At 34.8% G+C, this 16,654-nt stretch overlaps 1 protein-coding gene across 9 annotated transcripts in view; it reads left to right on the top strand.

The window, feature by feature from the left end:
- Nucleotides 1-528: 528 nt before the first annotated feature.
- The window catches only part of LOC120429891 (myosin-10), a 36,758-nt gene continuing 20,632 nt past the window's right edge, over nucleotides 529-16,654 (top strand). For 2 of the 9 annotated variants that reach the window (XM_052708588.1, XM_052708590.1), the window contains exons 1-7: nucleotides 537-1,230; nucleotides 7,562-7,687; nucleotides 10,801-10,953; nucleotides 11,021-11,259; nucleotides 11,336-11,485; nucleotides 11,865-11,961; nucleotides 12,152-12,207. In XM_052708588.1, the coding sequence (XP_052564548.1) occupies nucleotides 1,089-1,230; nucleotides 7,562-7,687; nucleotides 10,801-10,953; nucleotides 11,021-11,259; nucleotides 11,336-11,485; nucleotides 11,865-11,961; nucleotides 12,152-12,207 (963 nt within the window). In that variant the 5' untranslated portion in view covers nucleotides 537-1,088. Of the gene's footprint in view, nucleotides 1,231-7,527; nucleotides 7,688-10,800; nucleotides 10,954-11,020; nucleotides 11,260-11,335; nucleotides 11,486-11,864; nucleotides 11,962-12,151; nucleotides 12,208-16,654 lie in introns of all 9 variants that reach the window. The other 7 variants (XM_052708587.1, XM_052708593.1, XM_052708589.1 and 4 more) reach the window with 7 other exon arrangements.

The raw sequence follows: 16,654 nt of genomic DNA, 5'->3' as shown, positions 1-16,654 counted from the left end.
TCCGGTCGCGTTTATATGGTGATTTTCCCCTCAAGTTAGTAACTTGACAGTCCTGTCCTTGTTTGGGAAACGCACATTTCGCCTGCAAATTCGTTGCATTTTGAAATTATTTTAAAAATTGTATTATTTCAATAGTAAATCTATTTTGCCTATATAAATCTATTTTGCCAAAATTACTGAAAAATTTCGAATTAAATGGTTCAAAATGGTTCCGTTTCGATTGATCTGAAAGGAGATACAAGCGTTTGGGTTTTTTTGAGCTGGCACCCCCGAACCTTTGACTAAGACGTAGTCCTACTTCAAAAATAAGGGTTGTATTGGTCGTCCTCGAAAGTGTGTATAGAATATTAGTGAGTATAAAATATTAGAGTATTCAAAAGAGACCCACCACAATAACTCTTTTTAAAAATATAGGAGTAAACTTTTCGCCCCATTCCCCCTACCCCAAGTTAAAAGAGCACTTGATTCTATAAACCTGGTGTATGCTTCTCCAAGAGTTGAGAATGTATTTTTTTTTGTTTCTTTACTTTTGAATGCTCTTAATCTTTTTCGCCAAAAAAGTAAACTTTTATTTCAAATTAAAACATTTCTTTTCGATAGATAGGTAAAGTCATTGGAAAAATATGTTAACTTTGGAGGAATCTCCAAACTTGAAATGTCTTGAATATTCTTGTATGCTTTAAAATTATAGGAACTTTTCTAAATTTAGCCAAATATCAGATTTTGGAAAGGTTATTGGATGTGATAGTTTCAGTCTCATTAGAGTGTTGCATCTTTTAATATTATTTCATCATGTTTCCTCATATTAATATTAATGATCATTCTCCCATTTCTTCTTCTTCTTCTAATTCCACAAATCACACACACGTTTGTCAAACATACCCTAACACCAATGCTAATACAACTTCTATCAACTGAATCATTTTCCTCGGCTTGTGTTCACTAAAAAACTGCGCACTTAAACACGATAATGTAATTGCCATATCATACAAAAAATACACAATTCCTTCACAACTATTCTACACAACTCCAACCTCCATTTTACACGCACATGGACATGGCAGACCGCGGATTATTCGCGGCATATTATGTCTCGTGAAGCATTCAGTTCAGGTCAAGCAATAAATACAGGCACTAGAAGTCCCGGTCGCCCAAGCAGACGTTTAACAGAACTACCAACCGTCGATAGATCGCCGTCGAGAGACTACGGAGCCCGAGGAAGTCCTTTAGGTGATGCCAGATTTCTACTCAAAGTCAAACATACTTTATCCAGAATTTTCAAATTTGCAATCTTACTCTAGATTGAGTATTTCTATCGTGTTCCGATGAATTTTTGATTAAAATTTGTTTTCATTACTTAAAACACATCATTTGTTACCAATTTCAACATTCCTATGCATTTCAATGTTCCATAATACTTTTGCATTTCTAAAAAAACTACAAGTAAACCAAATATTTTAAATGACCTGCATTCGCGAGTGATCTACTTTCAATATCCTTTTGCAGCATCCTCTGTTCCAGCTCAAATGACTATTTTTATCGAAGCGTATTTATGCTGTTCCTATTTTGACACACTATCTGCAGTACACAAAACCTATTAGTCCTTCGTTCATGTCGCATATAACTATCACATACAGTCATACAGTATGTAGCTTGTAGATTCGTGTTGTTTATCTCTATTCCTGTCCCTCTCAGTCAACATCGATTATCAAAATAAAGTGTGCAGAAGTACACTGAAATGTGTGTATTTTTTTTCAATGGAACAGATTTTTTTAAACTTTTGATTGGCCGATTTGTTTTTTCAGCGCATTTTCATACATCAAAATTATATTTCTTCAATACTGAACTATCTTGACACTCGCCCAAATGATAACGTTCGGACGTGTACAGGATAGCACGCCGGCAAAAAATTCTTAGTTCTAAGCTTCAATAAGCTGCCCAATAGTTTTTGTTAAATTTATATTTTATTACCATGGCTTGCCTACCGTTATCTTGCAGTTGTCGTAAGATTAATTTTTGTACACTTATTTCCAAATTAATTTTGTATGCGTGTGATGTTAAGGTGCCTAAAATATAGGAAAATGTTTCAAAACCCACTTCACAAGCCGAATACTGCTCCATTAGGCATTTTAAGCTCTTGGGAAAAAAATTAGCAATATTAAACCCATTGATACTTGAGAATGAAGTTTGCATGGAATTTTTGAAATAGTGTTGAGAATTGAGTTACACCCGTTTTTATAATTTGTGCTCCAAAAACCTTGAAGTATTTTTTGAATGTTTTGATTTGTGTTCAAAACAATATACAAAATTTTAAATAATAACGATAAGAAAATAAGGAGAATAAGAAAGATTTTTCTCAACTTTTCTTCAATTTTTTAAATGGGGTTCCAGCTACCCTTAACAACTTATTTTGAGAATTCCTTTTTAAAAGAGAATGAGCAAATTTGTATGGGAGCTGTTCGAAGGATGTACATGAATGGGACCAACTTTTTTCGAAAGATCTCGCTGAGACATAAAAAAAGTCTTCTGCACCAACTCTATAAACCCCGGGGTTCAAAAGTTACAAGCTGTTGAAGTTTGAACATTTTGGATAAAAATGTATAAAACATTGTATTTTTGCTATTTTTAAAATCATTCATAAAATCTCTTTTTTATTGTGGATTTCAATAATCTTGACATCATTCGACGCGTATCAGCAAAAACTATGAGTTCTGATATGTTTTAGCATGATTTCTCTTGTTTCTATCTGTTTGAACCGTTTGTGCAAGAGGCATACCATAGAAACAAGTTAAAACTTCATGATTTTGAAATCGAATCCTACCCAGACTGCTTCAGTGAGTATGGAAGGCTACAGTGTAATGTTGTAACAACTTATTGGGATGTTCTGAGTCATCCGAGAACACCTTGGAGTTAAGACCGGTGAGTCTACCGTCTACCAAGCAAGAGGTAGGCAGTGATTTTTACCTCTGATCATATCCGCAAAGCTTCACGGAAAAAAATCAATTCGCGAATTCGTGAATTTATTTCACGAATGCGATAACCACAAAGGAATATATGCACGTTTATAGTGCAAATGCACCATAATCATGAATAAATTCCTTCGTTGTTCTCACATTCGTGAACTTAATTCACGATTCCGAGAAATGATTTTTTTCTGTGTTGACATGTCTTGGATCATTTTAGGACTCCCTGGAGTTAAGATCTGTAAGTCTACTACCGTAACAAGCAAAATGTCGACCGGTTTTTACCACGGATCATACCCGAATAGCTTCAGTGAGTATGGTAGACTGCTTTGTTAATGGCTTGGGATGTCTTGGGTCGTCTAAGAACTCCCTGGAGTTATGATTTGTGGGTCTACGGCTGCTACAAGGACTCCATGGAATGGTCCAGAACATCCCAACATAACAGCAATACAGTCTGTCATACTCACTGAATCTATGCGGTTATGATGCGCAGTTAAAAGCCGTCAATCTTTTTCTTGTTACAGTGACCCAAATAACGTCATGATTTGAAATCCGGACACTTAGTAGCATATCATTTTTGTTATAGCTGGCAAAAAATCATGTAATAAGTTGGAAATGTAGAAATATCATCAGGATGTAGCATAAACAGTCAGTTTCAAGAAAATGGATGCAAAATATGTCTTTTCTAACAATTTTTCATCACAAGTTGAAAATTAAAATGATTTGTTGTGCTTCGAATCCCGGACACTGATAAAAGCTGATTCGAAATCCGGACACTTTTGCTTCGAATTCTGGACACTCGATTTTACTTATGAATTGCACAAATTTGGACTGAAATGATAGTGAAAGGCATTCTCTAGCTCTCAAATAAGCTGTTAACATCAAAACAATCGATAGTTTATATAAAAATTTGCTAGAATTTAAGAAATTGAAACCACACATTTCTGCTGTGCCTTCCCGGTGCTTCGAACGCCTATGAAATGTTTCTAGTGAAATGTTTCGCATTTTTGGTAAATTTACAATTTTATTGTATTTAATTGTTTTGACATTAACTATAGCGTTCAAACAAACTTTATATAAAAGTTGATATTGGAATTCATCAAATCACACAGTTTTGACATTCATAATGTGAACTTATATCTAAATAATTGATAAAACAAGATGAAGTGTCCAGGAAGTCCTGGAATGGCCCCAGTTATCCCAACACATTAATAAAGCAGTCTACCATACTGACTGGAGCATTGCGGTTTTGTTCTTGGGCTCAAACAGCGTCGACCTCTGGCTTGTTACGGCGGAAGATCCACACATCCAGGGAGTCCTAGGATGACCCAGGACTTATCAAAACATTAATAAAGTATTCTACCTAGTGCGTCCAATTTCCCGTCCCGGGAAAAAAATTCCCGAGAATTCCCGGGATTTCCCGGAAAAAAATATTTCCCGTTTCCCAGGAAATTTGTAAATTTCCCGGGAATTCCCGAAATTCAAGCAGAAGTATAAATTTTCCTTAATTCTTGGTACAATTTTTTAAATTAACAACAAATATGAAAATTAAAAAAAAACTCAATTTGATTGTATTTAATTCAATTAACTGTTGTTATTGAACTTAGCAGTTCGTCTGAAATTTTCATATTAAGGTATTTTTAAAGTAATATTATTTTCTGCAGCTTTCACAACTGGAATTTTGCTTATTTGCTAAGCAAAAAAATACGATATTTTGGAAAGACAATAAACTCTTATAATTCTGGTTATTTGTTACAATGAAAATTGTTGTTATTTCATTTGAAAATAAGGCACCCCTTTCCGCCAAGCTCCAAAAATTTATATCTTTGAAGGAAAAATCATGACAATGATGGAAGTCTTAACGTTAAAACTGTTCGAGAAATTACAGTTTCAAGTTAAGAATTTAGGGGAAATATACCCATTTTAATCACTCTAAGCCGGTCGACCAATTCTCATCACTTTTGCCGTTTTCCGCTATTAAATCAACATTTTCAGAGGTATCAACAATGGAGAGTTGCTTGCTCACTTTTATTTGAGCTATTTATTACTTTGGAACAGTCAAAAACAATTTATAAAAGCTGTAATTCATGATCAAAGTGCTGATAGGCCGATAATAGAAATAGGCTGAAAAAGGGTATAGTTCCCCTATATAGCACCTGAGCTACCAATGGCGTATGTACGAGGTTTAAATATGAACCACTTTATTACTTTTTTTTTGCTATGAAAATTATTTTAACTGTAGACCATTCCAAATATTTAAAATCTTTGAGTTGTAATTTTATACAAATGATTTTTCTGGTAAAAAAGCAGATTTTTAAGGTAAACTCAATGCTTATCTATTTATTCATGAGCTCAAACAAGTAAGATTTGTTCAGGATAAATGATTTGCCAATATATTCTTCATGATTTTTTTGTCATTTCAACTTATCGTCTCAATATTATTCTTTATCATATTCTCTCAAACTGTTCAAAGAGTTATATTTAAAAGCAATTTCATGGTTTTGAATCATGGATTCATTTTACTCGCTGTCCAAACACTGTAATTAGAAAGATAATACGTAACAAAAAATACTTATGATTATTTGTTGATATTTTGTACGTTGATATTTTGTTGATTTTTCTAGACAGCCTATAAATTTATAAAATTCAGATATTTTCTTAGTTTTTTTACAAGCCGTTAAGGCATTAATTGATTCTCGCACTTATTTTTATCTATTTTAAACAATTTTGTTGAAGAATTTTAATCAGAACCAAGATCTGAACAATTTTCAACAAATTTAAAACTTCCCGGGAATTTAGAAAAGTAGAAAATTTCCTATTTCCCGGGAATGTTGTAACCCCGGGAAATTGGACGCTCTAATTCTACCTTACTCACTGTAGCTTTGCGGGTATGATCCTTTATCAAAACCAGCCGACCTCTTGCTTGTTGCAGTTCTCGGATGACTCAGAACTGTAGCCTTCCATTCACGAATAGAAATCCTGTAAGCAAATCCGGTAGCACTGTGTTGTTGAATTTGACGACATGGAAGTGTTTTCAAAATCGTCAACATTTTTCTCGATTTCGTTGCAAATGTTTTTAAAATCGATAATATTGTTGTTCAAAGTAAAAAAAAAATGTTGACGATTTTAAAAACATTTTCTTGATGTCGAATTCAACAACACAATGCTACCGGATTTTCTTACAAGATTTCTATCCGTGTACTCTCTGAAGCAATCTGGGTACGATTCGGTTTCAAAATCTTAAAGTTTCGACTTGTTTCTATGGTCTTGCATAAACCTCTTGCATAAACGGTTCAAACGGATAGAAACAAGAGAAGTCATATTTCAATCATGCTAAGACATATCAGAACTCATAGTTTTTGCTAATATGCGTCGAATGATGTAAAGATTATCGAAATCCATAATAAAAAAAAAATTATGAATGATTTTAGAAATAGCAAAAATACAATATTTTATATATTTTTATCCAAAATGCTCAAACTTCAACAGCTTGTAACTATTAAACCCCGGGGTTCGGCGAGTTGGTACAGACACTTTTTTCTTGTCTCAGCGAGATCTTTCGAAAAAAGTTGGTCCCGTTTATTTACATCCTTGGACCAAAGTCGCCCATTCTCCTTTATTATTTTTTGCATGACTAAAAGATTTTAATTAAAACTTCATACCAGTCCTAAATAACTGACTAATATAGATTCAAAGTTTTGTGATAAATTAAATTTATTTTTTTTAGCGCAGGCGCAAAGCACAAACTTATTATTTTTTACAGTTTAAATTTTAGCAGTTTGTTTAAAACAATGAAAAAAACATTTTTTGACATATTTGGTTTTTGGTAAAAATGTTTTTCTTCAAAGTTTTACTAGATTGAGTGTTTGGTATGTGCCGAAAAAAACTGCATTTGTGGCAATCCTGCCTTTGAGTAATACAAAAAAAAGTTCAAGTCTTTCCACACTTTCCAATGTTCTAGAACTTTTTTGAAAAATCAAAAGTTCTTTAATTTCTTCTTGATTATTTTTTGTGAACTTCAACTTCAAGTAGCAATCGAAGCCGATCAAGCAAATGATAAAATAGCTATAGTTACAGATTTCTGCCTCTGAGTATTTTTTTTTTGTTGGAAGCCATGCTGTACATCGCATATACTGAACGGTTAATTTGAGCTAAATTTTTTAACCTTAACTTTCTGCATTTATTTTTAATCAAATGTTTTGAATCAATTACATTTCAGGTCAGCAATATTTAATCGATTGAAGCCGTCCTCAAATCAGCTAAGTTTATCAGCCTGGTAGTAATTCGTCATCGTCGTGCTATCTTGACACTCGCTAATACAAATTTGTTCAGACATGCATCGAGCATCGGTTAGGTTTCACTCAACCTAACCTATTAAAAATGTAACAGAATGGACAGTGAGGTCTAAGGTTTAAATATTCAAAACGGCTATTCGATTATATATTGTTGACCAGTGCTTTTTATCATTTCAGTATTGACTCATTTCTTATTCACCAAATGTATAAACAAAAAAAATGGAAAACCTGGTCTAACTACTTTCATTTTTTACACCTCATTATAACAGTTTTCAATCTTATTTCCGTGAAATATGCTTACAGCCATGGGTAGTCCATACTACAGAGATATGGATGAGCCGATAAGCCCAGCAGGGGGCGGCCATCATCGTAGCAGAAGTGCCACACGAGCACCGACTCACACAATGGAGTATCCTCGAGAACAACTCAGTAAGTAGCTTATGGTTGGTTAGTTTTTAATTTAGGGTGAGCATTATCTTTTAGTCAGTTGAACAAAATATGGTGAAATTGAATGGTGAAAATGAATTTTAATTCTTTAAGAGCACACTATTTCTTTAAACATTTATTAGAGAAAAATATTTAATATTTCCCCATTGTAAACCATCAGTCCTACGCTTAGCTTTCAGAAAAATGTATTTACCAGAGTTCCCAAATGAACCGGTTAGGCTAGGTTCACCTATAAACTTGGTTCGGCTTAAGCCTCCTTTTGTGGTTCAATCCTGGTTCAGTGAACCATGAACCATGGCTTAAGCCAGGCTAACCAGGCTAATAAAAACCATAGGAATAATGCACTGTGTAATAAATCTTATAGTGTAGCAATGTTACAATGTAACATTTATTACACCGTTACATTCGTTACACCGCATCATTTGTTACACCGTAACATTCGTTACACCGTAACATTGTTACACCGTAACATTGTTACACCGTATTATGATTACACCGTAACATTGTTGCACCACAAAATTCGTTACACAGTAACATTGTAACACCAAAACATTTATTACACCGTACCATTGTTACACCGTAACATTGTTACACCGCAACATTGTTACACCGCATCATTCGTTACACCGTAACATTCGTTACACCGTAACATTCTTACACCGTAACATTGTTACACCGTAACATTGTTACACCGCATCATTCGTTACACCGTAACATTCGTTACACCGTAACATTCGTTACACCGTAACATTGTTACACCGTATTATGATTACACCGTAACATTGTTGCACCACAAAATTCGTTACACCGTAACATTGTTACACCGCAACATTTATTACACCGTAACATTGTTACACCGTAATATGGTTACACCGTAACATTGTTACACCGCAACATTCGTTACACCGTAACATTGTTACACCGTAACATTGTTACACCGTAACATTGTTACACCGTAACATTCATTACACCGTAACATTGTTACACCGTAACATGGTTACACCGCAACATTCGTTGCATCGTAGCTATCATTACACCGTGACATTCCTTACACCGTAATAATGTTACGGTGTAACAATGTTACGGTATGACAATGTTACGGTGTAACAATGTTACGGTGTAACAATGTTACGGTTTGAGCATACTACGGTGTAACAAAGCTTGCCGTTTAGCCTAACATTCTTTGATCAGGTTCAAGCCAGGTTCAAGCCTGGTTCAAGCCAATGGTTCATTTTGGCTAGCCTCGCCTGGTTTGAACCAAATGAACCATGGCTCACGGCACTCAGTGAGCCTGAGCCGACGATGCTTGCCGACGTGTGGTGTGAACCTGAACCAGAAAAATGAACCTAGCCTAGCCGATGGCTTAGGTTCGTGGGAACACTGGTATTTACAAAAGCCGACTCGGTCCTAACCAGGTCCCAGTACCGAAAAAGACCTAATAAACATAAATTTATTTAAAAAACCATCACTCCATTGCATTTGACTAGGAATGTGAGCCAACACTATTTTTTTTTATCCGTTCATATATTACCCAATCGGCTCATGAGGGTTACGACTTTGTTACGCTTTATTTTGTGTAACGTGAACCCAGGCGCTGTCAAAATTGTACGTACTAAGTTTGTTTGAAGACCAAATTTATCTCAAACAAAACATTCATAGTAAGACCGCTGAGATTTTTATAATCTTAAGTTTTACTTGAATGAAGCAGATTTTTGCTATGAGCCAAATGCTGTAACTTTTGCCCCTGATCACGAATCCGAGCTCCATTTTTTGTTATCTCGTGCCGGAGGGGCTGAGTTTTGAAGAGCTGTTTATACTATTGAAACATGCAAGAATCCCAAATTTCAGAAAAAAATGGACCATCCCTTCTCTTTTGACACCGTCCGAAAGTTTTGCAATTTGTAACATTTTTTCAAATAACCTCTATTTTCAGATGGCCATTTCTCAGAAACAAAAAATGATAGAACAAAACTTAAAAGCTCTTTTTTAATGAAATCGGTCGCTAAATTAAATGGCGTTATCAGATTTTCGATTCGAAACAACCATTTGTGCATTAAGCAATTGAAAACTTCACATGCAATTTATTTTTAAATTAAACATCACCATCGTGTTTCACAGACGATTTTACATTTAAAAAAAGTTGCAGAATTTCAACTACCACGCAATGCATTTTGCCTAAAAAACGAACAAGCACATCGACTCATGTTTACCTGACACTTACAATTAGTACGTTTTATTCACATTTCTACTCAAACTCAAAATTCAGCGCCCAATTTTCTTTAAAAAAAGCAGTCGAGGTTTTTTGGCAAATTTTCGAAATTCGCAAAATTTTGGGCGGTGCCAAAACAGAAGGGGTGGTCCAATTTGGTTTAAAATCGAAATTCATACATATTTTGATAGTATCAATAGGTCCACCAAATTTGAGCTTAATCAGGGATCGTCAATTTCGAGTGGTGCGCCACGCCACTTAGCGCGAAATGACCCATTTGTATTCAAGGTACCGTAAACTGGGGTCAATCGGGACACATGGGGGGGGGACGAATTGGGACAGCAGTTTTAACCATGTTGGAGCACAGCATTTTGATTTGTCTAGTTGGTTTCGGTTAGAACAGACTCAGGCCAACAAAATGTGTACATCCATTTCCAAATTTAAAAGCTTTAAGTGCTCTAAAAACTAGTGTCCCTATTCAGACTGTAGTCCCGATTCACCTCAGATTACGGTACTATATTGTTTGAAAATGTCACTAAATAAGTTTTTTATGGTTGAAGCTTTAAGAGCAAACCTTTGAAACACAAAAAAAATGTGAAAACTTGTATCTTTTTTGTATGAAGATGGAAAAACATCGTCAACATTTTCTTCACTGCCCATGTTCGCATAACAAGTTTGTCCTGAAAACTCACAGTTGGGATCGTCATTTCAATAAAATTTAATTTATCTGATTCCTCGGGGAATTTTACGTAACATACCTACTCTAAAATGGGACAGAATTCTGGGATGTGATTCTTTGAAAGAAAAAAAACTGGGTTGTAACTAAATTTCATGAATTGAAAACTATCAATATAAGTACGGAAACTCAAAACCTGTTCAATTCTAGGAACACGATATCAATCGTTGGATAGGGGACTGGTTGATCCTCATGACCGGGAATTCATTCCGATCCGGGAGCCCCGGGATCGATCGCGAGATCGCTCACTCGAACGGGGACTCTACCTCGAGGAGGAATTGTACGGCCGTCCTGCAAGACAGAGTATGAACTATACGACGCGGGAGCTTGCGCATGTTTTGCTTATTGATGTTGTTTTGTTTGGTTGCAGGCATGCCAGATCGGGGATATCTCGGAGATTTGCAAGTTCAAAACAATGATTTGCAACGCGAACTTGGCAATCTCAAAAAGGAACTCGAACTGACTAATCAAAAACTAGGTAGCTCTATGCATAGTATCAAAACCTTTTGGTCTCCGGAGTTGAAAAAAGAGCGAGCTCTTCGAAAAGAGGAAAGCGCCAAATACAGCCTCATCAATGATCAACTTAAGCTGCTAAATAGTGAAAATCAGGTAAAAGAGTGTTACGCTGTAAAGATCATGAACGTATGCGACTTATTCTCACCTATTTTTGACTCATCATACATAGAAACAAGCAATGTTGGTTCGACAGCTCGAAGAGGAACTGCGTCTGAGAATGCGAGCTCCAAACATTGAGATGCAGCAGCAGATGGAAGCTTTGTATGCAGAAAATGAACATCTCCAGCGAGAGATTTCAATTTTGCGAGATACAATCAAGGTAGGAAAACTGTTGAACAAACTTATGAAAACCCCGTCACGTCTTCAATGTGTTGTCTTAGTAAAAGGATTTCTGATAAATGGGAAAGCGATTATCTTTATTCCCCGATAAAACCTTAAACTTAACATGAATGTTCGATAAGCAATTAGTGAAGTACTTTTAAGATTGCTTCACAAAATCTATTGATTGTCATTAGCAGACACTTTCATTTATTCATTCTGTTTGAGCCAGATAGTTATGCTGCGTCATTTATTATGCTTCAAACACGACCGCAGCGGTTGACCTCTTTGCACAATCTTTATGATTCATGTGCCATTTCCTTTAATAATTAACTCTTATTTCCTTTTTCCATTATACTTCCTCTTTCACAATAACGCAGGAACTCGAATTGCGGATAGAAACGCAGAAACAAACTCTGCAAGCCCGAGATGAGAGCATCAAAAAACTGCTGGAGATGTTGCAGAGTAAAGGAATGGGTAAGTGCCTTCTACTTCACATGCTTTTCGTAACTCCCGGCGACCTTGGGGCATTTTAATTGTCTGCTCAACTTACTCATATGTGTATGTGTCAAAGGGTTTCTGTGTAAAAATATACTCTTTGAAATGTCACACTTCAAGCTAGCTCAACAAATACTTTTATTTTCATTTTGAAATACTTGCAATTAAGGCAAAGAGGAGGAACGCCAAATGTTTCAGCAAATGCAGGCTCTGGCGCAAAAGCAGGTGAGGGCAATTGGATTCTCAAAAGATTCAATGTACAATGTACACCGTTTGAGTTTGTGAAAAGTATTGAAAGTACATATTGAAGCAAAGTAGACTTATCACGGTTGTATTCGTAATTGATCTATAGATGCAGCACTACACTTTACTTTCTGTTATGTTAAAAATAAAAATTATGTTTTTTTCCTTATTATAAAACACGAACTCTACCAATAGTGACATAAAAAATAGTTTACACGTAAAGCAATAGTGAACACGGCACATACTCACACAATCCGCCATTGTTGAACAGTAGCTGATTAAACAAAATAGTTGTTGTTTTGCAATATCTACCTATTTTTCATTATTTGGCGAAAGAATTATTACTTATGATACTGCAAGCTACTGAAAATAAATCGCCTTATTGAGCAAACATTCTTGTTTTGTATTGGAATCAACCGCCAGATCACGTACAGAGACAACTACCAATGAATTGCGCACCTCAGATTTAGCTTTTGTAATCAGCCACATTTCCAGTAGGTTAGTTTAGTCAGTTTACGTATTTTTGTATTATTTTGTCAGAACCAAATAAATCTGATGATGTCTTTTTTTTATGAATCTCCATACCTGACACTACAACTCTGCATTAAAATGCGTTTTAATATTTTTGATGATCAATAATTCTTTCGTCAAAATATCTATCATTTTTGACGAAACCTATCGGCAACAATATAGTTTCTTAATAAAAAGTGCTGAAGATACTTCCAGCATCCATGTAACAAAATATACTATAAAATGCACTCTTTAAAAAACAATCTTGCTAAAAATCTTCAAGGCACGTTGCATTGGTCTATCAATTTTTGCTATTGTTTGATCCCAGTAACAATCACTTTCTAGCTGTGTATTTTTTGAATGGGGTCTACACTGCAAGTATACTGCAAATGATGAAACTATACATTTCAACCATACAATCTAGCAAATCTAACTTAATTGATCTGAACGTCTTAGATTGAGTTTAATTATCGCTTTCCCATTTTCTTGAAATCCAAAACATAAATTTTTAACGAAAAACAAATATCGCGGTGAACATCAATTGTGTTCTTTTCCTTTTGACACACATTTCAGATGTTTGATTACGAGACCTGCTCTACAACACCAGAGTTAACGCGAAATCTTTACCAGGGGCAACCGTCAAATTATAGCACTAACTACACATCGACGACAATGTTGGATCGTGCTGCACGATTACCAGCAAGACGATATAGCATAAGTGGTTTACCATCTAACAACTCGTTAGTTGATTATTGTAATCTCTCAGAAAATGCAGCGAATCTTTACTCGCAGTCAGCCAATATAACGAATTTGTTAAGCGAAACTACGAAGTCATTATCTAGATCATCAAATATATTGAACATGCGTTATGCACAGACACCCACAATGACGCATCAACCCATCGGTTCTGTTGACTCTTTAATGAGCCATCCATCACTTTACCAGAATCCTCAACTACAACAACCACTACAACCACCACCACCACCACCTCCACCTCCACCTCCTCCGACTTATGAGAAACTAATGCCAATGCCAACAAACTTTTGTTCGTATCCAAATGTCAACACTCATATGCCAAACTATAATACATCCAGCATGGTAAACTATGTTGGCGGTTATCGACCTTCTTCCGACTATCTGCTGTCGAAGCCAATTTACAGCAATACTTACGCAAATTCGCCGATTGTACACTCCCAGCCACATAGTATCCTGTCTCAGACGAAAAATATCCTGTCTCAACATTATGCTTCAAACCCGATTATGTCGAGGTCACTGACAAACTTACCATCATCATCTTCATCATTTAATTTTTTAAATAGGCGTCAATTTCCCGTCGATTATCCACCATTTATGAACGATTATGGTAATTTATCATACAAAAATAATCCATACTACCAATCATCCTTTTCTAAGCTAGACCTAGACTATAGTAGAGCCAACGATATGAAAAGACAAGTAAGTTTCAAGTTCGATGTAGACACGCTGTCCTTCGATTCGTAAACGATAGTTCTGTGTTATCAGTTATACAACTTAATTATTCGTTCGACTCACAAAGCAATGTGTTGCATTATGTTTATTCATTATACTATTCTACTGCTGGTTGTTTAATATGCTTACTTAAAACATCAGTTAGAACGTAGAATCGGATGACAAAAACAATGACAATTTTGAACACAAAATCAGGAACATAATGCATTTTTCGATTCCAACGGCAAATTTTAGTATCTGTGAAATGTGAGCCAAATCTGTTGAGGTTGTGTTGTATGAGAAAAACTAAAAAAAATGTAAAGAAAAGGTACTTTTCCTAAGTTTGCCTGAAGGTGATGTAAATTGGGATAGAACATTGTACGCATATGTATTCGCATGCCGGAGATCGCAAAACTTTTCACGATGATCCTTTAATGTTATTAACGTTATGCTATAATCATTTTAGTGATATTTCTTATCGTAAATTTCAACGCTAAAAAGCAACTCCAGATCGTTACGGAATTGGGTCACAGATACTTAACGTTACCTTAGGAATCTGAAAAAAGTGTTAGGCAAAAAGTCTTATTTTATTGTTATCCTATTGTAGAATCATTTTCAAGCGCCATCTGTTGAGTTGTTTTAATTTATATTCGATCATGGTGAACTTTACTCTAACTCTTCTAATTTTAGAAAAAAAATGTTAGGAAATCAAGCCACTATTTTTTCAATAAAATTCGAATTTCATTAACTCTGCAAACAAACAGCTTAGATCACCAAATTTTTTGAGTTGATATCGAGTGCAGTTATTTTTATTCTTTATTTTATAAACAAAATGGGAATGATTTCATTTAATTTATTTCATTGTTTAAGCAAGTAACTTTCCCAGGCAGATATGTGGACTACCTTTCAACAGCTCATTCATTCAAATTTGGGAACTGAGTTTGTGAGTGCATAAAAAATCGAATGAACCTACTGAAGGAAAAAAATACAAATAACCTTCAAAGTAGGAAATGATTCAATGATCTTCAAAACATGTCATTTAAAAAAACAAAAGTTGTGATGGAAAAGCATTGCATCCGAGAAAAAGTTTGTATGAACTCATCTTTTAATCAATTCATACGAAGAATTGCATTAATTCATCACTTTACGTTGACTATCTAAGTGACTAAACGAAACCATCGACCTTCACGCTTTAGAAACTTTGAAGTTAGAAATCAGAGTAACGAATTCTGTACATATATAGTGAAACTATGCATTTACTAAATGTGTATCCAGTTTTTACAAATTACGTTGTTCAAGTATATTTTATATGATGATGAAAATCTAAGCAAAACGGTATAAGATCAATCACATAAGTCAATTATAATCTTTCAAGTAGCTGTTAACGGGAACTTTGAGACAAAAATAGAGTAGCATATCATTTTTCATTTTCTGGCGCACCCTCGTTGGAAGTAAAACAAATCAATTGTAAAAAGTTTGATATAAACCTACCGAGACTTTTAAGCTCCTTTAAACGCACCCATAAATCAGACTATTGCCCGCCAAAACATCGTTGTTTTGTAGAAAGCTTTTTGTGAATCGTTTGCTGAAAAGTCTAAGTAGATTGATATCAATATTTCCGAAAAACTTGAATTACTGCATCAAACGTCAACCATAGAATAATGTACACAACTGTTTGTATTCATATATACAAGTAACAGCAGAGTGAAAGTATTAGATATATTCATATACTGTCTAGTGTATTGTAACAGATATAGATAGTATTAGTAAGTATACCTTTAAGTAGTATTTTTTACTAATGTAACAAAGAGGTGATATTTGTTCTAGTGTTATTTGATGCAACGACAGTATTAAAGGAATCATGCAAGTGAAATGAAAAACAATACTCAAAGCTAGCATGTCAAAAACTAGATAGCCCATAGAAATTTACCGAGAGAACATGCATACCAAAATACACCAAAAAAAACGTACCGATGAACAAGGTCTTTCGCAAAAAAAGGTTGACTAAAGTATAAAAATACTACAGGACATTCACTTCATTTTAAGCTGTCGGCGCCAATTCCATAAGTCAATCATTGACCAAAACACCAAATACTTAAGTCGAGATTAGGAATCAGTTGGCTTCTATAAACTGTTTGAAATAAAATAGGTTTAGAAACGTACTCAAAATGATACCTAAAGGTGTTCAGTTTTTAAACATAGAGTAAATTAAGTACTACTTATTCATTTAATATTGTTACTGAAACATTGTTGATTTTATGCAGAGTTGCTAAGCTGTTAAGTATGGGTCTAGACGAGTTTTAATATGTTATCAAAAAGCAATTTTGAATGAAGCCAAAAATAGTGATAGCCACATTGATAGTACCTATAAAATGTGAGACTTTCGAACTGGTTTAACACAGGAATAGTAAACAATCGATACTCTATACCATAAGATTAGAGAAAGAAGGAA

Source organism: Culex pipiens, chromosome 2, assembly GCF_016801865.2.
Source record: "Culex pipiens pallens isolate TS chromosome 2, TS_CPP_V2, whole genome shotgun sequence".
In the NCBI taxonomy this organism is placed as follows: domain Eukaryota; kingdom Metazoa; phylum Arthropoda; class Insecta; order Diptera; family Culicidae; genus Culex; species Culex pipiens.
The sequence above is the reverse complement of the archived record's forward strand: the minus strand, read 5'-3'. Positions and strand labels throughout refer to the sequence as shown.